Below are 22,157 nucleotides of genomic sequence, written 5' to 3'. Positions count from 1 at the left end.
CTTCCTATTATTATACCAGCTCCCAAATTTGTGAGGCTGAAAATGATGGGAGCAATCTGTACTTGGTGATGCAGTGCTGTGGCTGAGTTGCTTAGCAACAGTGGCTGGAGCCCCTGCGCCAGCTCTCCGGAAGGGGGATACAGAGACAGGGAGATGGAATAAATACACCTTCAGTGTGGCTGACGTGAGAAGGGAAGGATAAAGGTTGGAAGTTATTTTTCTGCCAAGTGCCAGTGACTGTGGGAAAAGTCTTTTCTAAACAGGCCCCGCGAAAAAGGGAAAAAATGGAAAGTGGTCATTTGACTTTCTGAATTACTGGAAGAGAATGAAAATCCAGCAGTAAATGGGTTTTCTTGCTAACTGTAAGCCTGTGCTGCATTATGAGGTCTTTTCTACTGTGGTGCATAATCGTTACAGAAAATGTGTAATCATAACCATGTGTCTTCTATTTATCACTACAATTGAGTACCAAATTCATGGAGAATAGGGATTGAAAATTAATGCCAAGTACCTCTTAAATTCCCTGCTGGTATGTTAATTACATAAAGACTGTTCATAATAGGGTTAGTGGTAATGTAATAAATATGGATGGGTCTACAGTTTTAAATTCTTTTGAGATCTGAACAACTCTACATTTAGGATCACACAGTATTAATTGCTAGGAACTATATTTCAATCCTCTTCTGGTTTCCAGTCAAATATTTTACAAAGACTTGTGTGATTACTGAAGTATCACAGTGTTCAGTGTTATTTTCAGTTCCGTATATCCCACACCCTGAAGCTTTGGAAATCATCTGTGCTTGAAGCCTCTCTGTAAAGTGAGGTATCACTTTGCTACGATATTTAGCACAAAATATCAGCCTTTAGGAAGCATAAAATGTAGAAGGGAGTAGGAAGTAAGTTGATGCAGATATACCCAAGTTTGTTAAGGAGCTCTTATCTGCAGTCACCAGCATCACACGGGATTTTTCCAAGTGCTGGGTGTTGCTGCTAGTCAGTGCTGCTTTGCAATTAGTGTTGGAGTACCTAGTTTAGGTGGATATATAGGAGCTAGGAACAGATAACATAAATGCAAACAAAGAAATTTCAGTCTTTTAGCTTCCTTTGTACTTCTTTATTTCTGAACTGACTCTTAAGCAAACGAGCAAAATGGGGTTGCTTTTTTCGGTTCTTTTGGAGGAAAAATACGTCTAGAAATTTAGAAAGACCTAATTAAGAGTTTGTATTGCTTCACTTCCATATTTTGCAAATGATGCTGCACTCATCATAAGCCTGGTCCTAAAATTCATCGTAAGAAAGACACTGCTTATCATAAAAGCAGAGGTTTTGATCTAAGTGGGAGTCTGTGGGCTCATTTTTAGAAGGTCAGATTGATAGACAATATCTCACAGTCTAGATAGTGACTCTATCAAACTAATTCTTAAACACATAGTAGTACAATGAATTATTCCTGTCTTGGAAGTATGGTTTATGACCTTTCTGCCCCAGGTATTATTGCTGATTATTATCTGAGAATGGGTAGTAGCATGCTTTTTGTTTCACTGGGTTTTGTGGTTGATTTGAGGTTTTTTTGTTTTAACTCAGGCTGTTTTTTAAGCAAATCTGTTTTATGAACCACTTAATATAGCAGATTTATGATAAAATAAATTTATCTTATAGCATGGTAATAAAGAAATGCCCTTCACCTTCCTTTTCTCCTAGAGGTTATTGTTTAAAGTAATAGGTTGTATAGATAAATATTTCTGTGGCCTTTTGTTTTCCTTTTTTTTTTTTACACCAATTTGCAGAAAAGTGTGAGCATTTTAGAATAATTTATTTTGCAAAATCTACACTTGCTAATTGCCAGCTTTTCAAAAACAAAATGGTAGAATTCTTCATACGAGACTGCATAAAAGATGGACCTATTTTGTATATAGAATATTGCCTGTCCTTTAGATCTATGTGTTTTGCTTATGGAATAAACCAAAGTAGGAGAGATAAACTAATATTTTGTATAAGCTCAGCCAGACAATACACATGATAAAGATGTTTCATCTTCTTATGTATGCAGAAAATATGAAAAATTGTAGTTTACACATATTTTCTCAATTCAAGTGTAAAATTGGGCCCCCAGATTGCCCTGGGCCACGGTGGTTGTGTTAAAGAAGCACTATTTACCTAGCAGCTGAGTGAAAAATGATCAGAATATTAGACTCATCTAGGCCACATTAAGGAGCCATTGCATTTCCCGACAATTTTATGCTATCTCAATATGAAAACAGAGCAATTTCAGCTCATATCAGGTTATGATCGGCAATTACAGTTGCATAATTCACCTAGTCGTCTCTTTTCAGGGCCTTTATTTTCCCTCTTGGTGACATTCCTGAGAAAGTGCCTGATAAAAATGTCATATATCATCCTGGCTTTAAAACTCGTAAGGGGGTAATCTGCTATGCCTTGCTGAGCCTATATTCATCACTAGATTTTTGACTTGGAGGGGTCATGACACTCATAATTTCCTTTTTGATATTGTCCTCACTAGATATGACAAGGGGCTGTAAAAGCTCCGTTGTAGGCTGTGGTTAAGAGCCGTTCCAGTGGGGCTCATCACCAGCAATAACAGTGCATTACTGGGGATTGTGCAGTACTTGGCCGTTTCCAAGATAATTAGATTTGATGTCAACATTTCTTTATCACCTGCATCCTTTTGTGCATCTGCGTGTCAAGTTGTTATTTCCGGATTTATTAGCACCCTCAGAGCTACTATCTATCTGTCAGCCTGTGTGGTGTTTGTGTTGACAGTTGTAAAGTTAATTACTAGTACTAATGAGCATCGGGCTTTTGGTGGACATGGCATTTTGGGCATTTAAAACTGTAATTAGATTTTTTTTTTTCCTTTGTGTACAGCCACAGGAAAAATGCAGAAAAAGAAACTGAAACCGAGCGCCCTGACCTCAAATCTCCATCTCCAATTTGACATTGTTTGCAGTATCTGTAATTCAAAAAACTCAAACAGGCAGCTTTGTTTGCTTTTTGCTACATTTTCTTCTCATCATTAACTCCATGAATATTTGTTTTATCGTGTCATCCAAACCCAGATCTTAAGGGAAAAAAAAGTTTTGTTTTCAGATGACTTTATTAAAAACATGTCCAGATAGTGTCTGTATCAGCCGTTCCTTCTCCTGTTGAGGTGTTTGTATTTTAGCCCACAGACAATATAAGTGTTGTGGTTAAAAATAAATTTTTAATGACATCAAAATTAGCCCATCTTCTGATACCTCTTCTTTTAATATAATAATGTATTAAACCCAGTGAACACATAGACGCTTCTTGTTTATTATACAATTGCAAATCCCGAGTAATTTCAGGGAAGTGGGATTAACAGAGATGTAACAGAAAGAAGAATTTTGATACTTATTTGCCTTGCATACATGTTAAATTTCCTATCCTGTAAATCATATTACCAGCTCTTTTATGTGATGTTCCAAGTAACATATAACTCATAGGATTTAGAATAATGGCACTTATATGTGACATATACTTTATGTAAGTATATTGTTTATTCTGCTGCTGCAACTAAGAACCACTCCCTTGCTGCTGTTTCTATTTGCTTTCTATTTATCATTATCTGCCATTTTGTTAAACAACTACCCTTCCCAGACATAAATCATCTGTAAAAATACTCTGGCTCAGAGAAAATTTCACCCTGGCACTGAAATGATGAGATAACCATTTTCATCTCTTGTTGAAGCATTGAGATTTATTGGGCTTTGATGGGCTACAGACCAGACATCATTCTCTGCTAAACAGACTCCCACTTGCATTTATTCGTATTGCATTTAGCAATTCAAAATGGAGCTCCCAAAGTCCCTGCAGATCCCCTTCCCAGCTTAGGTGTGGCACAGGACGTCAGTGTTATTACTTTATATTAGATAAGGAGGGGACACACACCGAACCATGTGGTGATTCAGATGATTTTTTATTTCCGTTTAGCAGTGATGACAGAATGTCATAGTGAAATGACTTCAAAAGTCATTTTTCCCTCTGCCCTGGTTTTGCAGCCTTGTCCCTCGAGGGCACTTCCATTGTACAGTTATATTAATTCTGCTAACTTTCAGACTTCATTGCTGACAATAGGCCTTTTGGCTTTCTCAGACTATTACATTAAATTTCCCATCAAACCATGTCAGCCTCTGAGGTCAGAGATTCCAGGAGAAGCTTTAGATATTTTGCCTTTTGACTTCATGGGCAGGTATTTCTAAATTGCTTTTAGCTTTGTTTTTCCAGTGTCAGAAATCATATTGAACCTATGTGAGATCTCAGACAATGAGTGTTTGTCAGGTGAAGGACAAATGGTCCGAGGGGTGGGGAGGATGTGCACGGACAGCCAAACACGTGTTTGCTGGAGCTCTCCTGTCCTCAGTCGTGCCAGTGGCAGTGAGGGTCAGCACCCTTTGTCCAGCTGCATTTCTCAAGGCAGCAGTGCCTGACCATGCATTTCACACACACACACAAGCCCTGTGTGGTTCTCTAAAGGTTCATCTTCCAAACAAAAGGCTTTTGTTTCATCTCAGCGTACTTTTAATGTTGGCTAGTTTTGCTACTCTGCAGTTTGTTTGGCATTTTTGTAAGAAAATTGGGTGTAACGATTGTCAGTTCACAGCTGGGGAAACTGAGGCACAGAGAGATGAGCTGACATAGCAAGGTGATGAAGGGATGAGAGCACAGGGACTGCTCTTCACAGAGTCCTGTCCACTGTCAGTGTCTGGAAACAGTTACACTGAGGGTGTTTTGAAGAATTGAATACAGTGGACTTAAAGCAAAACCTATTTGCATAAAACGTGGTTCCTGTAAGAATCACAGAAATCTTAGATTGTACTACGTGACCATGAAGTAGTTTTAGATTATTGAACAAGCTTTGCTGCTGAAGCATTTTTTTTCCTCTGTATTTATCGAGATTCTCAGCCTTCTTCAAATAACATATAAATTGTTTTAACGTGATGGATTTTTTTTTTTCTCCTTGAATGGTTTTACATTATGAGGGGTGAAGAAGTTTTTAAACCAGCACTTGTCAAATGAGATTTTAAATTTATCACAGATAAAAACCCAGTGTTGAACTGGAGAAAATGTTACTTTAAAAAAGATGTTACTGTGTGCAGAATACAATTAAGTAAAAAATGCAACAGAATTATAAGAAAAAAACCAGGCTTTAATTGATAGAAAAACACGAAAAAACTAAGAGCATGGATGGCATATAGAATTCAGCAGAAATCGGTGTGCGCAGATTTTTAGCCACTATTTTTAATTTGTAAGCATGGTTTCCGTATTTAGAAAAAAGGAATTCTGCAGTGTATTCTTCCCACAAAAGTCTACTATTTAATAAGGCAAATGAGCAGATTTTTAGAGAAAAATATTTCCCCCCGAAAACAAACTCTGTTCTGTTTTTTTGTTTTTTGGTTTTTGGTTTTTTGTGGTTATTTTAAAGTACCAAAATTAGAGCTGTCTTAATTCTCAGCTGAGGTTTACATCCGTAGAGGGGAATGTGTGTCCAGAATAATGGGTGGGTGGCAGGGCTGGAGAAAGATGAGCTGAGGAAGGCAGTGTCGATGTGTTACTACCTGCTTGCAGCCATAAGGCCGGGGAATCATTTGTGACACTCTGGGGACAATTTTGTCACCCTGACAGTAATGCTGTTATGCACCAACTTGACACACAGGAAGAATCCATAAAGACAGATAAGTAACTGTGAAAGTGGCTGGGGATCAGCCTGAGTGCTACCACTCACCTGCAGTGACAAATAGATAGTCATGAAGGATTGAAAATCCTGCCCAACACAGAGATATGTCAGTCCAAAGCCAGAACACTGTGTGGTTACACGGAGGTTGTAGTAAAAATACACACAAGGCACATGCACAGGAGAGCCCCCAGGCATAAGTATGAGGTTAACTTCAAAATAGATTTGTACTTTGTAGCTTTTTTTATTTAAAGAATACTTGATGTCTTTCATGATTGGACCAAATTATTGTATTAATTGTGTTTGATTGGGCTCAATCCTGCAAGTTTAATTGAAATGGGTGTATGTTAATGTTGATGTAGTGAAAATGAGAATTTGGCCAATGCGATTTTTGTGGGAGCCAGTGGGTGTGTTTCCAGGTGTCAATTTTTTTTTAGTAATTATTTTATACCAATAGAGGTCCCCATCTGCAAATCCAATGAAGAAACTTGTGACTTAACAAATACATTCTGCTTTTAAAAATACTGTTCTTAAGCTGTTGCAGTCAACCATAGATGCTAAAAATCAGTGCCAAACCATTTGCTGTTTGTTATGTTCAAAACTGTGTTAATTCCTACTGCAAATAATTTCTTTTTATAAAGAAAGAATAGTGATTTGCAGTTTAAAAAAAAAATTATAGAAACCTAATGGTCATTTTATTGCTTTTTGGTTGGTTGTTTTGTTTGTTTAAGACAAAGGCATGTAATCTAACCTTGAAGACCACTGTTGAATTCAGTCACACTTTTGTGACTTCTATCTCCTTGTTCATGTTTGATAATTTGAAGTTTATTTCTCAGGGAAAAAAAGTGAGTTACAAGCAAAGACATGATGTGCTTGAGTTTCTACTTAGTTTGCTTTATAATCTCTACTTTTCTCCTTTCGTTCTCAGTCTGGCCACTGGCTTTCACTTTTAAGGAACTTTGCTTTGTAGGCAGTCTCTGAAGTAATTTTGATCCCTGGAAAAGGGACTAAAAAAAGCTGTCAACCATACATTTCCTTACATCCCACATGCTCAGGATTATTTTTTTCCATGTGTTTTTCTTTTTTCTTCCAATCTGCAAGTTTCTTGTTGTGGCCTCAGTTCCTTTCCGTACTGACAGCTTTTGAGCAGCGTCTGCAGAGCTCTGAGCTAGTCCTGCTCCTGTTGGTGCCGAGCTGGAGCCCAGCAGGGTGTGATGGGGTTGATACACAGCCCTGAGTGCCAATCCCAATCTCCTTGCTGAGCACTTCCACACATCACATGCACATTCCATTGAACTATTTATTTCATCCACTGTCAGTTTGGTTTTTATTCTTTGCCTCTTTGGCATAGTGTCCGTGCAAGGTGGGACATGGTGCATTTGGCCTCCTCCCCATATGATCTGCCCTGACTTCCCTCCAGTCACCCTTTCCTTGAGCTACTCTGTCATGAGAATTTTGTCCTTTTGATAATGCTCTCCTCTGGAGATCCTGAAGAATAAGTTTGGGCTAGCTCAAGAATCAGTCCCAGTAAGGACAAGTCACATAACGAGCTTTTGTGCAGTAGGATACACTGGTCATCATTATCAGCACTTTCAAACTATTTAGCAAATACCTAGCTGGCTTCTCCATTGTTATATTTTATTCAAAGCAAAAATAAAATAAACCTAATAAACCACAAATAGCAAACCCTAATATAAAGATTTGAAAACCTGTTTTCTTCCTTGCTCCCTGCACTGTTTTGTGCTCCTCATCACAGAATGCCTTTAAGTAAAGGTATTTGTACCCCACTGGATCTTCCTTACATTCCTGCACTGTTTTGTCCATTTCTGTTAGTTTTGTTCTTTTCTTTCCTTTTGCCTATCCCTTATGGTAGAGTATCTGTTCAGACAAGCCTTCCATTGCTTACAGGTCTTCTCTTGTTGCACTGCCAGCCTGTGCGAGTGGTTCATTTTCTTTATGTGCTTCCTTTATGTCCAAGACTATAACAAGATTTGCCTTTGTAAAGAATCATGTGTAGCCACTTTAGGGTAGTCACTAGTGTAAGACTTTTTTCTGATTTTCTTCAAGCTGTTAGAGCAATTTGGAGTACCTAGAGAACAGTTTTACTGTAAGAAATGTCTCAGGAGAGAAAGTAATTTATAAATTTGGGTTAAACAGACGTTAGTTTATATCACAGCTCTTGGTGAGATGGTGTCATCCCCCCTGTTCAGACCTGGCCTGACCTCCAGATAGACATTTTCAGCATCTTTAAGACCATTTTGAATGTGTTTTCAGCTTCTGTTTTTGAGCAGGTAGGGTTTGTGTTTCCATTGCAATCTTGAACAGTAAAGCCTTTTTAAAACAAATCTAAATTCATGTCTTATTCAAGTACAGGAATTATTTAATAAAGTTGCAGCAAGTACTCTGAAATTTTGCATTAAGAATTAGCACAGCAGCATCTAACTTCCCATTTTACCACATTTTTGCTGAGTTACAATTGTTTGAGCTAATCAAAATTAAAGTAAAATACTTCACCAAAAAGTGCAATTTTTACAAAGCTAAAACTTCCTATGAAAAATGTCTCTGTTTTATTAAAGCAGTATCTATTTAATTTTGTATGAGTTTGATCTAAAGTTTAGGTTTCTGATTATTAAAAAAAAATTAATTTTGTGGCACTTGAAACCACCTTCTAGAAGAGTAGATCAAACTCCTGTTTTGTTCTGTTTGTTCACCTTCTTGGCAAAAATACTATCTCTTTGATGTATTTTGGAGTTTATAAGATAAAGCTGTGTAATGGCCTGTAGGAGTTAAATGACTGCTGAATAAATTATGGGAGATGTCAACTCATCCCACAAGGGATTTCAACCACAGTGTGAATGTGAACATCAGGCTCACCTGCCACAACTACCATCAAGCTGAACATCACCACAAAGAAAACAGCCCAGTGTTCTGCTGACTAAAAACCAAGTGTTTCAGCACAATTCTACGAATCCAAGTGAGTTTTGCAATTTGGAATTATTTGTCCATTATTTGATAAAATAATGCAATATATAAAAAAGCAATGGAAATTTCAAAATTTCCTCTGGCACGGAGATTTGCGGTTTCACTCAGCTTATGTGCAATATGCCATTGGCAAAGCAATTCCGTTCTATAGTCGATTGCTCTTGTTGGTTGAACTGAATGCTAATGCAGCAGCTTTTATCTCATTCAAAACATATTAGTAAGAACCCAGAGAGCAAAAGGATACTGCCAAAAGGTGTCTTGCTGCAGTGACAGCAAAACTTCTAACTTTGGAGCTCATCTCTGCCATTTCCATTCTAGTCTTGGCTCTGATTTGGGTAAGGAAAATAAGCTTGTTTCCTGTCACTGCTTAGGAATGCCTTAAAAAAATGTTTGTTTCACATTTGCCTTCTCTTTTTGTAATGCCTCTACCCAGAAGGTACATAATTACTGCAGTGTTTGTGTTTTGAATGGTGTTAAAGCAGTAGTTGTGCTTTACTACCTCATGGATTTGCTAAGGGTATTGGAAGACTTTTATTATACTGTATTCCATACGCTCATGAAAAAAACTGAATGTAATAATTCAATGGATTGGAAATATACTGCTTAGCCAAGATCTTTTTAATACTGAAGTCTGAATCTCACAATGAATACCTATTCAGACTGGACTGGAAGTGAGTAGAATGGTGTGGTTACTTGTCATCAAGAGATTGAAAATGATGGGCTTAGATAACCTGAAATTCAGTATGTATGGTGATTGCTACAGCTTCCTTTGTTAATTGTGATTATTGTGTATTTTCTTGGTGATTGCAAGCAGACTACTTCTACTTTTGAATTTTCTTGTTTAAAACAAGGTGTATCTTCTTTTTAGCAAAGATCCATACTAAACTCATAGATCCAGTGCTTTGGCTGATACACATTCTTCAGGCACAGAGTAAATTTGGCTGGTACAATCCAGGAAAATCATCTCATCTTTGACTGACTTGATCCCAGCTAGGGAATGTTTACTATGTTCCACTGACTGCCATGGCACTATGTGAATTTATGTAATTTAATGTCACTTTCAAGGTTACTATAAAATCTAACTGAAAAAAAAATGTAGGTTGCACCCTCCCTGGAAAGGCAAAGTGTTAGTAATTTTGTGGCAGGAGACTTACAAGGCAAGATTTTTTGCCTCTGTACACAAGGAAATAATGCCTTGAGCCATTGTGCTTAGTCACCTGCTGCAAAGTTCAGTATCCAAATTTTTTAATGTCCTTGCTAATCTAGGGTTCTTCCAGAAGGGGAGAAGCTTAAGTTGGAATCAGGAGAATCTGGATTGTATTTGTTTCTAAACTTTGCAATCACTTGATACTTCAAGCTGCTTTATCAACCATCTAAAAAAGCATTTTATGAAAGGCACCTCAAACCATATTTTTGTAGTTGGGTGCATCTACAGTCATTGTCTACAGAAGCTACCAATGAGGTCACAAGTGACAAGTGTAGCAGATTTATTATTTTTTTGGTAATATTAGTGCCTTTGATATCTTGGGTACTATAGGCCTTTGTGGTAATAGTTCCTGATTAGTTACCTGTGAAATAACATAGAATGCCCATGTCCAAGGGCAGGGAGTGGAAGGAAAGCTGGATTTGTGGGGGTTTGGCCAGAGAGACCCACAGTGTTTCCAACCCAGTAGGACATGGGGTGGCTGACAAGTCAGGAAAAGTGCTGTCCACTAAATAAGCAATATGGACGTAAGGAATTGTTTTGCAGGAATGTTTAATAGGAATTGAAGTAAGGAGACACCATGCGTGTTCCGCTGCAGAGAAGGCTGGAGTTGTGCACAAAAGCAGGAAAGTCAGTGTTACGAGAAGGACTCACAGAGGTCAAACGCTCCATTACAAACTGAATAGATTGTAAATAATATACGTAGGTCACAGACATTTCTCTTTTTCCAGTGATTAATTATGCAAATCTGGTATTCTATCTCAGGTCAGATCTCTGACCATGTAGTTTGCTCCTTTTTTTGTGGAAAATTTTTGAGTTCTAGCCTCTCCTACCTAAAAGGAGCTACTAGCAGAGTTTCTTAACTATCAAGCTGCATTTTTTAAATTTATTTCAAGCAAAGTCCCTTTTATGGGCTTATCTACTGTTTCTTTGGATTAAAATACAAGCAGAACTCAACCAGCTTGAACAAGTTGAATGCCACATCTGTGCAGAAGATATCAGCACACTTATTTATGGCTCAAAGAAACAGAGTCTAAATTAAAGCAGCTATTGCTATAGAATGGATAAGCGGCCATTATGAATTATCCTTAATTATAGTGATTTCCTAAACTAATAAACCTGCTAAATCTTTTTTGCAAAGGTTAGTTTACACACTGCATATAAAATCCGCATGTGCTACGCATCAACCACCAGCTGTCTGACAGTGTGTTGCTATTGCAGTGAGTGTTCACATAAATTTTATGTTGGTTATATTAACAGTCAGTCCATATCACTACCCACAGATGCCAGTAGACATAAAAATTGCTCTCCAGTGAGCCTAAATATCCCTAGAAGCTAGTTGTGTCTAATGTTCCATGTAGTATTTGTATGTGAAAGCAGCAGATTGAAAAGTTATTTACAGATGAATATTTCAATCCAGTTAGTTCATATTGGCCTACTTAGGCTTCTTTGCCGGTTTATTTGTATGCTAAATAATTCACTAAAGGTTCTTGTTTACTTTCAAAAGTAGTTTCTATGAAATGCAAACAACAGAGCCAACTTTAGGTGCTCTAAAGGCTAAGCAGCCCTGTTTTAAATGCAGGTCAGAGCTACAGACAGCATCTTGCAGATGGGCTGTCACTCACAGTTTTACCCTTTTAGTTGCTGGGTCTTTAAAGAATTTACTGAGATTTGATGCTTTATATAAATTTTTTGCAATAATGGGTTATTTTTTCTTAATCAAGCCTTTTCTATGGACAAGTGTGAAGCCCTTCAGGGTCTTCCCATTAAGCAGACAGAGCTGGCATGTTGTGGGCTAGTTAGATGGATTCTTGACAGTGCACAGGACTAGCAGGTGCAGTATATATGTGATTCCTGCTGCTGTAGGACATAAATACATTTTCATATGAATGTCTGTGGTCCAACGTTTGCATACTATTTGTTGTATACTTTGATTTCTTGATTAATCAGAGCAGTGGACAAATGCAGCTATTGTCTGTTCCTCTACAGAGATCCAGGAACTCAGCAACACTTCTAACACAGCACTGTCTACATCAGAGTGTTCATCTGTGTGCTAACTTTATTTTATAATATTGATTTTATCATTTTTCCTGTTTGTAGTAGGAGTTGCTTTATTGATATTTACTCAACCCCTCCTTGTGCAAATGCTGTGGAATGCTTTGTTGCAGGTATTGACATGCATTTGCTGGTTGTTTCACCAGCATCAGCTTATTTCACCCAAATGGTATTCAGATGCTGTAATTGTTTCTTGCTATTGATTTTAGATTGCATTTATAACATGCTTCTGGAGACCATGGCACACATGCTGAGTCTGGCTACAGCTTCAGTTCAGCCTTTTCAACAAAAAAAGTAGTTCACACATATTAAAATTCCAATGCCATAATGCTTTAAGTCTTGATTTGCTTTTCAAAGATCTTTCAAGAAAGATGGAGACCTGTCAGTTCTCGATAGATCGTAAAGGAGTATCTTCCTGCTTCCTAAAGAATTCTGAGCTATTAATGAATATTTTAGAATAATACTAGAGATTATGCACTGTTAATGCTGATCTATTTTTGTACAAATGTGTCATTGCTCAGGCATAGGTTCACAAAGACATTTAAGAGTGAGTTATTTTGTTGCCTGCATGTCATACCATTTGTAAAATGAGGACTTTTGGGCAAATCTTACCTTCAGCAATTACCTTGGATGGATACAGAATGCAACATGCCTTCTGCGAGAGTTTCTTTAAAGAATGTGAGATTTCATTTGAATTATGCTCAAGTCCCACTCAGTCTTTCCACAGAAGTCTTTATTAGTAAGTTGACCTGCTGAAGTGCCATGGAGGCACAGGCCTTTAGTTGCATCCTCCAGGGAATGAAAACCCCAAATATAAATAAAAATAATTTCACTAGGAAATACCCAAGGATGAAGTAGAAGCTTATATTATCACCTAAGAAAGTTAACGAGTAAAACATGCATAACATGTCTGTTAACTTCTTTCTATTACATCTTTATTTGTTTATAAGCCAACAACAGTAGACCAGAATTACGAGTTTAGATAAAATTTGGAAACTTGATATAACCTTCTAAAAATTCAGAGTAAAAGTAGGTGTTGTAAAGTATAGGAAACCTTCTTCTCTTGTGCCCCTAATGTATGAGATGGCTTCTGATTTATAACTCATTTAACTGGTGATGCATTTGCACAGCAAGTGCTGTGTTCCCATGCAGGTATAACTTTAGGTATCTATATAACAACTCTTTGAAGAACTGGATAATAACTTTTTTAATTAATTTCCATACTTGTTTTTGAAAACTGAGTTGCATTTTAATAAAAGAAGTGTGGTTCATTAAATACAGTTAAAAACAGAATCCCTAGGAAGGTTTATGGGGGTTTGTGCCCAAAGTGTTTGGGTAGATTTGAAAATTTCACTTGCATTAAGAAAAATTTTAAAAGCAGCGTTTCACTAGCATGCAAGAGTGTCTGTTTATGTGGAGGGAAATTCCATTACACAGGGAATTAGTTTTCCTAAAAGATGAGTTGAATGTTGTTGATATTAAAATACAAAACCCATTTGCCAGGATATCAGCAATCAAATGCAGTCCTCATGTGATTACACCAAATAGAAATCTTGGCCCCACTGTGTTATCTGTGAGTAAAGACAAATCAGCAATTCTTCTGCAGCAGACAGGGAAGGAAAAAAGCTATTATGAAATATTAGTGAACATGTCATGAGACATCAGTAGTTTGCAGAAGCTGTCCCGTTTGTCAGTGCTGCCCTAGTTGCTTAGAATACATGTATTTAAGAAAAAATTCTGTGTAATTTTTATATGTAAAAAAAACTGAATTCATTCCAACTTGTTGAGAAACACAAATGTTATGAAAGGAATTAAATTACATGCTTTGTATTTAGATAAGAATGTAAATATTTTGCAAGCGTACTAAATATTTGGAACGCAGCGTTTTAGGGTGGAGAAATTATGGCATCTTCGGAGTGATTCTCAGCTTTTTGCTTCCTGAGAGCTTTTTCTAAATTCAAGGGAGGTTTCCTTTGGGCAAGGAGCTCAGGACTGGGCTCCGTCATCGTCAGTTAATTGGGCAGAAATCTGAAAATGGCAGTGTTTGAAAGAAGTGTGTGTATGAAGGCAGACAGGCATCCTGCAACAACTAATTCACCCACATAGCACATCTTTGAACTGTCTAAGGCATAGCTAACTGTTTACATGCTACCAACAAGAGTAAATACTCTGAACAGAAGGAAGAGACAGAGTTGCTGTGAATAAAGAAAAGATTACAAGACAGCCCATCTGCTAGAGAGTACCTGTCACCTCCAGTTACATGCTGGAGGCAGCCCTACCTCGGAGCAACTAGAGAGACCAGTTCATTATTCAAACAGGAGAGAGGGAGAAGCTATCTTAGACTTCTACTTTCTGTCTGATACAGTGTCAAAATAACAGTTTCAGGGAATTTTATGGACAGGATAGTGAGCATAAGTTGAGTCTAAACACTAACAAGAAAATAGCTAAAAGAACTGCTTCAGAAGAGCTAAATGGGTCTCCTGGATAATAGCTGTGCACGGGCTTGGACACCCTGGCTCTCAGGTGTAAACAAGAACTCTTCCAAGGAGTGTACTGCTAGCAACAAGGATGAGAATTATAATAATAGCTAAGTCAATCTTGTTATATCCTTAAGAATCCTGTTTGTAGAATTACAAAAACAATCACCTGGTTGTCCTTGTAATGCAAGGCTGACAAAGGCAATTTTAGAGGGCCTTAAGCTACGTAATTTCCTTTTCTCTCTGGAATACCTATTTTTTTAATGTATATAATATAGCAGGAATTTGGAATACTGTTGTCTTTAGAAACCTATTCTTGGTGTCTACAGCCAGGTCAAGTTTCTCTCCTTACATTACCATTGTCAAGACCGGGTAGGGTGGTCACAAGCAGTTTTCACTGCTCTTAAAATGTGTGAGGAAGCAATTTCATTTTCATTTATGCCTCAACATTGTCCAGTTTTATTTCTCGAACTGTGGGCTAAGGATCCATTTTTTGACAGCAGATAGAAAGTTACCAGAGGAGCTGTACACCGCGTGCTGAGAGTCCCAACAGGTGGCACATGTAGAGATCAGCTGGAACGTGTAGGGAGGGGTGAAGACCGCTGATAAGACAGTCTCTAAGCATGCACCCCTTCAGAAAATGGAGGGAAATGCCATCTCTGAGGAGATTTCTCCTGACAGCAAATCAGAGAAGAGAAAATTTCCACCCCTGGGCTGCAGCTGACTCCCCTGAGAGGCAGGGACACACCTGGTGCTAGGGGAATATTTCCCCAAGCAGTCAGTGGTAATCCTCAAGCAACTGGACTATAGGAGGAGCCATAGCATTTAAAAAGCAACTAAATACGTCATAACTGGGTCCCAATGTACTTCTGGTTCGCTTATCCACTTGTTCATCCCTTTTTTGTTCCTGTCCCTGCCCTGCCTGCATTGTCTCACTGCAGTACACCCTGCTGCCTCCATGGCTGCTATCCCTCCCCACACCCCTCCTGTCTAACTTGCTTTGCTGCTCCACAAACCTAACTGCAACTGTCTACAGCAGCCAGCTGATTCACTGCACATCCTCTTCGATCTCAGCCAAAAACCCCACTGACAACCATGCATTAGAGTTAACGGGAAGAGATCTGAAGGGCCTACACCACCGGGAACACTGGGGCTGGAAAAGGCCCACCGAGGACAACGGAGGCAGGCCCAACATTGCTGCTCCTACAGCGTTCAGTGCCGGAGAACCCAGGTAGTAGTCTGAGGTAATTAACTAGGGTTAGGGTTATGCCGGGGGTTAGTTAGCGTTGAGAAATCTAAAGGGCCTGGAGCTGCAGGCACAGTGGGGCTGCAAAGGGCCTGCTGAGATGGTTACGGCAAGGCCCCAACCTTGCTGCTCCCACACCTTTCTGACCTGGACCCGCCACAGGGCTGGGCACCTCTGGGCCAGTGCCAAGCTGCCGGTAGGCGCCAGGGTTAGGCTTGAGGGATGTAAAGAGCCTGGAGCTCCAGGCACAGTGGCGCTGGAAAGGGTCTGCGGAGGCCGTCACAGCTGCGCCCCAGCCTTGTTGTTCCTGCATCTTTCAGTGCTCGAGAATCTAGGGTTTTTGTTTCATTACTTTACTAATTAACTGTTTTTGGGGTTGAGCACTGTGACTCCAGCACCAGCTTCCCTGTGTCTTAGGTTCTAGTTTCCAGACTGCTGTGGGGTCTACCATTTCAGGGGCACTGTCGCTTTAAAAGGCATTTCAATTACACTATTTCCCACCTGCGTAACTGTGCATTTTTGTCATGGGCACCCCCTAATTTGATGGTGATCTCAGACAGACTTATAAGCTGTCCTGTTTTTTTGGGTTTGGGTTTACGGAGTCATAGAGCACTCATCTCTAAGAACACGAAGGCTCAAAGTGGTATTCCCTGCTGATCCCATCAGCACCCCAATAGTGCTGCTGCTCCCTCTTTCTAATCTCTACCATCTCATTTAGTGGAAGTATGTCACCCAGGATTCCCTCCCCCTTCCAGCCAGGGTGGAACAGGAATAGTCAATTTGGTCACAAGGTTTTCAGAAAGAAACACAGAATAAACTAAGGCACCGTCTCTGCATGGACAAATTAGGGAAGGATGGTGGAGAAAATGTGTGTGAAACCAAGTTTGGAGAAATGCAGTGGGAACTTGAGCACATGCCCCTTCACTGGCCTAGGCAGGGAAGAAATTGTGGTGCCACAGCTCACAGTGTGTACTCTACCTCCTGGTCAGAAGCCAGCAGTGCACCCTGGGATTCTGGTGGTTCTGTCCCTGTCTTTCTTTTTCTCTCTTGGTCTCTCTCTTTCTCCCTCTCTGCTTAATTTTCTGTTCCTCTCCAACAGGGACACATACCCTTCCTTATCAATAAATGGTTCTCAGATGCAATATTTGCTTCATTTGTGGTTGATTTTGTCCAAGAAATCTGTTAAAAAGAATCCCCCGCACGATTCCCTTATAGCAGAACACTACACAATGTTTTTGTTTTACCTAGTATCCCTTGGGGAACAGACAAATTGGGTGCATACATGTAGCAGGCCATCTTGACATTGATTTTTGAAGGTTCATTAGATAAATGCTGACATCATAGATTGATGTCTCTTTAAAACAGTGCCTGGCACAGAACTATTGGGAGAATCAAAAATATCGACTTATCATGTTTGTGCAGGGGGCCCATGGAGATCTCCTGCATTAATGGGTCTCTCAATTTAGGTATTCTTTATTTATTCTAATTGTACACCTCTCAGCTGGGAAGTGGCATTTTTAGGACTTCTGGCTAGGTAGTCACACCTTTCAAAGGGACGAAATAGCAGTGAATTATCTACTTTGTCATCACATCCTGAATTGTTCAATGGTTTTTTTTTTTAGTTTGTTTCTTTTTCTTTCTTATGTGCTACTTTTTCCTATGTAATGTGATGATAAAAATGAATAGAGGTGCAGTGATGGGCCAGTGCAGAGACCATAATGCTATGTGGTAGTTTAGAGAAGTAGATGCTGGTAAAATAAAGTTGATGGTTTTGTTCGTGTTTAACCCCTCACCCTAGCACCATCAATAGATTGAAGACATCATTTGTATCTGCAAGTGTTTGTTTAATTAAGACCTCCAAAAAATCTTTGGTATTGATTCATTCCATTATCTTATTGATTAACTGCACTGGATCATGTACTTGCTCTTTAGTGGAAGGCAACAGTTTCAGCCGGCTGTCATTTACCCACAGATGTGAACAGTAAGCAATGTTCAGTGTCCATGTCTGCCAAAGTGTCTTGTGTTTTAATGAAGTACTGGCTGCAGTTCCCTGTATTACATGAGAAAAGCCAGTTGTCTCCTGCTGGTGGTGTGACCAAGCATAAAGGTTTTCTTCCAGTTATTCATAAAGCAGCTGCTTACCAGGGAATGTTGGAACGTTGTGCTTTGCATTTCTATGTTAAAATCTAGAGGTTTGAGTCCGAGCAGCAAATTAACACAGATGACCTGCATATCTCGTTTTCATGGGTTTGTAGTTTGTTTTTTTCTGTACTGGAAAATAATGTAAGCCAGGATTTTTTATAATATGGTATCATATTTGTGCCTTGCAGCTTCACCTTGTGGAGTGTTCTGTGTAATCTACTATTAATATATGTGTATATGTGATAAAAGTGTCTCACCACTGCCTCTCTGAAGATTTTTCTCAGAAAAATGATTCAGTAGCAATATTCTGACTGCTCAAGAATTGCACTGTCTGGCTACATTTGTGTAGCCACATGTGCTCTTGTTTGTCTTGTCAGCCCTTTGGCTTCTTCTTCTTTTTTTTTTTTTTTTTTTGAAGAGCCCTTTCCTTATACCATTGTGATAGCAGTGTGGCATGTAGTTCCTTATTTTACAATTCCAGAAATGAGTTGCTGTGTTGGAAGTGGAAATCCAACAACTCTGACCTGTGTGGACCAGCTGCCACAAGGTCACACAAGTGTAATGTTCTTGACTGCTTGCCCACCCTGAAGTGGGCTGAGTGCTGCTCTCAGAATTGCTCATGCCACCTCTCAGATTTTTAGGGGATACCATTAGTGGCAAGAAAAAGGCTGTGACTGACAGTAAAATTATTGGTAAGTCTAAAGCAAGGTAAAAAAACTCCAGCCCAGCATTTACTCTTTCTGTCCTGACATTTGAGTGACAATCCAGATTGGACCAGGGTAACAGCCAGTATTTCAGTGGAAAATTTTAAGACATTATGCATGCCATATTGAGGTGTTCCATAGGAAATGGGGCATATATTCTTTATTTTCACATGCAGCTCACTCTTGACATTTCCAATATACTAAAGGTACTGTGGGTGGTCTCCTAGCAAATGCCAGGGGGTTCTTTGCAGCCATTGTGAAGGAGGGGCTTAGAAACTCCCACCATGACAAAATCACTATTTTTCCTCCCTTTTTTATATAAAATGAAAACTGCTCCACTTGAGCTGTTTTAAAATTCTAGCTCAATTGAGACTTTTGTGTTTGGTTAAGTTTATATATCTGCTGGCATGCTTTATTAATTTAAGCCAAACCCTCAACTTTAGCTTGGCAGAGTCACTGATTTTGTTGGGTTCCCTACACCCTGTTAAATGAGCTAGCACCAAAACAACATCCAGCAGACAGATGACTCTGTTCTGATTACTTTTCAGGGACTTTGATGGCAGCTGTAGGTCCTGACTCAGCCTTTTTTATACTTTAGCATGGTAATTTTTAGTGCCTCGGGTTATTTGTGACTGCATAAATGCTAAAATTAAATTGCAAAGTACAAGTTCTTTAAGTTCTTGTTCTTTAAGCCATCTATGAGAAAATGTCATAGAGCCTTTTCTCTTCCTTTTTTTTCAAAATCCATTTAGGTGCAAATAATATGCTCTTCTGTTTGCTATCATAAATAACTGTAATATTTATGATTTAGATATGTAATATGTATCATATATGAGAATTTGCTAGGCAGGTTCTGGAATTGTGCCAGACGGGATAGAAAGGACTACCTTGTTACAGGAATTGTATTTGTTTCCCTTCTGGTCCAGAATCATTATTTTTTTCTGTTTACTTAACCCAAATGGCTGCATCACTTTGGGGTTTCTGTTGTGGGAGATCCTGGTAATCTCTTAGATGGCTGGTGATATCCTAGGAGACTTTGTCTCAGAGCAGATCTAAAACTGAATTTTGTATGTGGTGCGGAATCAGTAGGAGCACAAATATTTGCCTAATATTCAGGAGGCTGAAGGACTAAGGCAGCAGCCTGGGGACATGGGACAGGATGGGACTTGTTTCTTCCTTTGATAGGCCTTTCTCAACTGCACGGTCTTGGCATCTGTATGATATTCTTTCTGTGCCACGTTTGGCTTGGATTTTTTGCTTAGCTGCAGTCTGCTCCTTTTCTTAGGTTCTGAGCACTTACTGTGATTAGAGAAAGCTCAGCCAGAATGGGTTCTGTCCAGTTCTTACCAATAACTGAAATGATGGGAGAGAAGCTCTGTGTGTCCTTTTTTATTTCATCCCGTGAGGGGGTCTGATCAGACCCTCTGTTTGTAAATTGCAGTAAATTCACCTTAGATTCTTGTACCCTTGGTGGCCTTTAAATGAGCTGCAGGAGGTTTTGGTGAAGCACAGCTACACCGTGTTCATCATCATGTTTAGGGCCTGCTTTACTTTGCCACATCAGAGAGGCACACCTTACACTGGGCACTGTTAGATAAACTGTTAGAGGTATCCTGACTAGCTCAGGGATGCCTAGGGAAATGGGATCACACCTTCGGGTTGTGAATTAGGCTTTATTAGTTTATGTTCATGTAATTAAGTATTTAATTTCTATCTCTGCAGGAAAATGTAAATAGTAGCAATGAATAATGATATAAAGGACAGTTGTAAGTCCTGGGAAAATGTCAGCATTTGAAACAGTTTCTGTAAGGACAAAAAGTCAAATTCTTAAAAATTTACTGTAACCTTCAATTCAGAAGACACTTTAGCACAGGTTAGTGAAAGTATTTTGTGCTCCAAAAATATGTATGACTTTTGAGAGATCTTTTGGATATATTTAGCTAAATGTAAATTACTTGTTTTGAATATGTTAAAATGAGATTTTTTTACAATTGAAAATGTCTTTCCAAAATATCCTAGAAACATTTAATAAATTGAAATCAACCCCTTCCATCAACTTTTATGATTTCAAGAAATTAGGATTTTCTGGGAAAAACATGTTTCATTGAAAAGATTCCAGCTAAATCTATTGAAGATTTATTATTTATCATGGACCAAATCTTGCTTTCTGTACCTACATAAATAGTTAATGAAAGTGCTTCCAAGCATAAAGCATGAACTATTTGGACCAATGTTATAAAGTGCTTTGAGCTGGGAGAAATAGAAGCTGGAACATGGAAGTTACATTATAAGCAGAGTTATTTTTGTTCTGTAGAAAAACTTTTAATTGTCAAAGACTTAAAAAGAAAGTACTTTTTTCCCCTTTTGAATCCTACAAGAGTTAACTTCAACACACATGTTCAATATTGTATTGCAGTTGTCAAAACTCAGTGCTACTGTTTTGATTACTGAAACACAGGTAGAGATCAACTGAACAATTATAACCTCCAAATAATATTTCAGGAATTGTCAAACTGAGCATGAGCTTCCAGTGAAAAGGACTTGTTTTTAAAGTTGAAATTTTGGTGTATAATGTCTTTACCAGTTTGCAGCTTTGTTGACTGTGAGTATACAAAGGTATTTCACAAAACATAACATCTTGGTCTTTACTAGAGAGTGAACTTACTAAATTCATATAATAGAAATCTGAACTCATGTATCTTTATGTAACATCAATTAAAATAGTGTATTTTAGAAGAAATGACACTTGTAATTTCTGAAACTGGCAGAAGTGACTGGAGTACTTTGAAATCTGAATAGAAAGAAAAGAACACTTTGAAGTAAGGTCTACATTAAAACACAAAGGTAATCCAGCATTTTGGGGAAAGCAAATGTATAGGATTAATCTTGCTGGATTTCTCCCCAAAATTACTGTTTACTGTTTAAGATAAATTAATTCTGAGCATGTGTCCTATATAATACTGAACACTGTATCACAATGAATGGGTGTCTTGTCTGAATGAAAACAGCAAAATAAAGGCTGTATACATTAATATGAGGCATTGCAAACTGGCAGATGTGTGTTTGAAAAAAACTTCGATAGTCTTTCTTGTTAACTATATTCACTCTACACATACAAGACAGGTTTCTCAACAGATGGGGACCACTGGTAGTAAACATAATTGGGAAAAGCATGTCTAAGAACTTGGAACATCATCCTATTCTAAGCCCTCCATTGCTGTCGTATATTAGTAATTTCCAGGTTAATTTTCGCATGGAATACTACAGAATAGAACTATCCTAAAATAAATAATTCATTTCACCCATTCTTTGATTTCCTATAGAACCTGTACAGTTCAAATGCAAACTGTGACTCTCCTTGTATCTAGCATGTTTGCCAAAACATGGCATAGAGAACTTTTCTGCAGATAAGACAGACTTTTCACTGCTCTGGGTAGGTTCTTGTTACTTGCTTGTATTTGTTTATAGTATTGGTGAACTTGCCCTTCCAGCAGAGAGTTTGGTAGGTCTTTCCACACCAATGAGGAACAAAGTGCACAACAGCACAATCTAAAAGTAAATAAAAGCCTCAGTGGAATTTCACTGTGTTGTGAAGATTTCTTTCTAACCTCCCTTCATTTCCCTCCATCTGAGC

General features: G+C 38.5%; 1 protein-coding gene across 7 annotated transcripts in view; it reads left to right on the top strand.

Moving 5' to 3' along the window:
* FTO (FTO alpha-ketoglutarate dependent dioxygenase) overlaps nucleotides 1-22,157 on the top strand; it is a 230,151-nt gene that overhangs the window by 178,248 nt on the left and 29,746 nt on the right. The window contains exon 9 of one of the 7 annotated variants that reach the window (XM_085071853.1): nucleotides 2,887-3,029. The exons of the other annotated variants lie outside the window; for them this stretch is intronic. Within the exon in view, the coding sequence (XP_084927979.1) occupies nucleotides 2,887-2,956 (70 nt within the window). The 3' untranslated portion in view covers nucleotides 2,957-3,029. Of the gene's footprint in view, nucleotides 1-2,886; nucleotides 3,030-22,157 lie in introns of those variants that run through there. 7 annotated transcript variants of the gene reach the window in all.

The sequence above is a fragment of the Lichenostomus cassidix genome, chromosome 11 (assembly GCF_008360975.1).
Source record: "Lichenostomus cassidix isolate B80296 chromosome 11, HeHo_3.0, whole genome shotgun sequence".
NCBI lineage: Eukaryota > Metazoa > Chordata > Aves > Passeriformes > Meliphagidae > Lichenostomus > Lichenostomus cassidix.
Note: the sequence above shows the minus strand (reverse complement) of the source record. Positions and strands in the feature narration are given on the sequence as shown.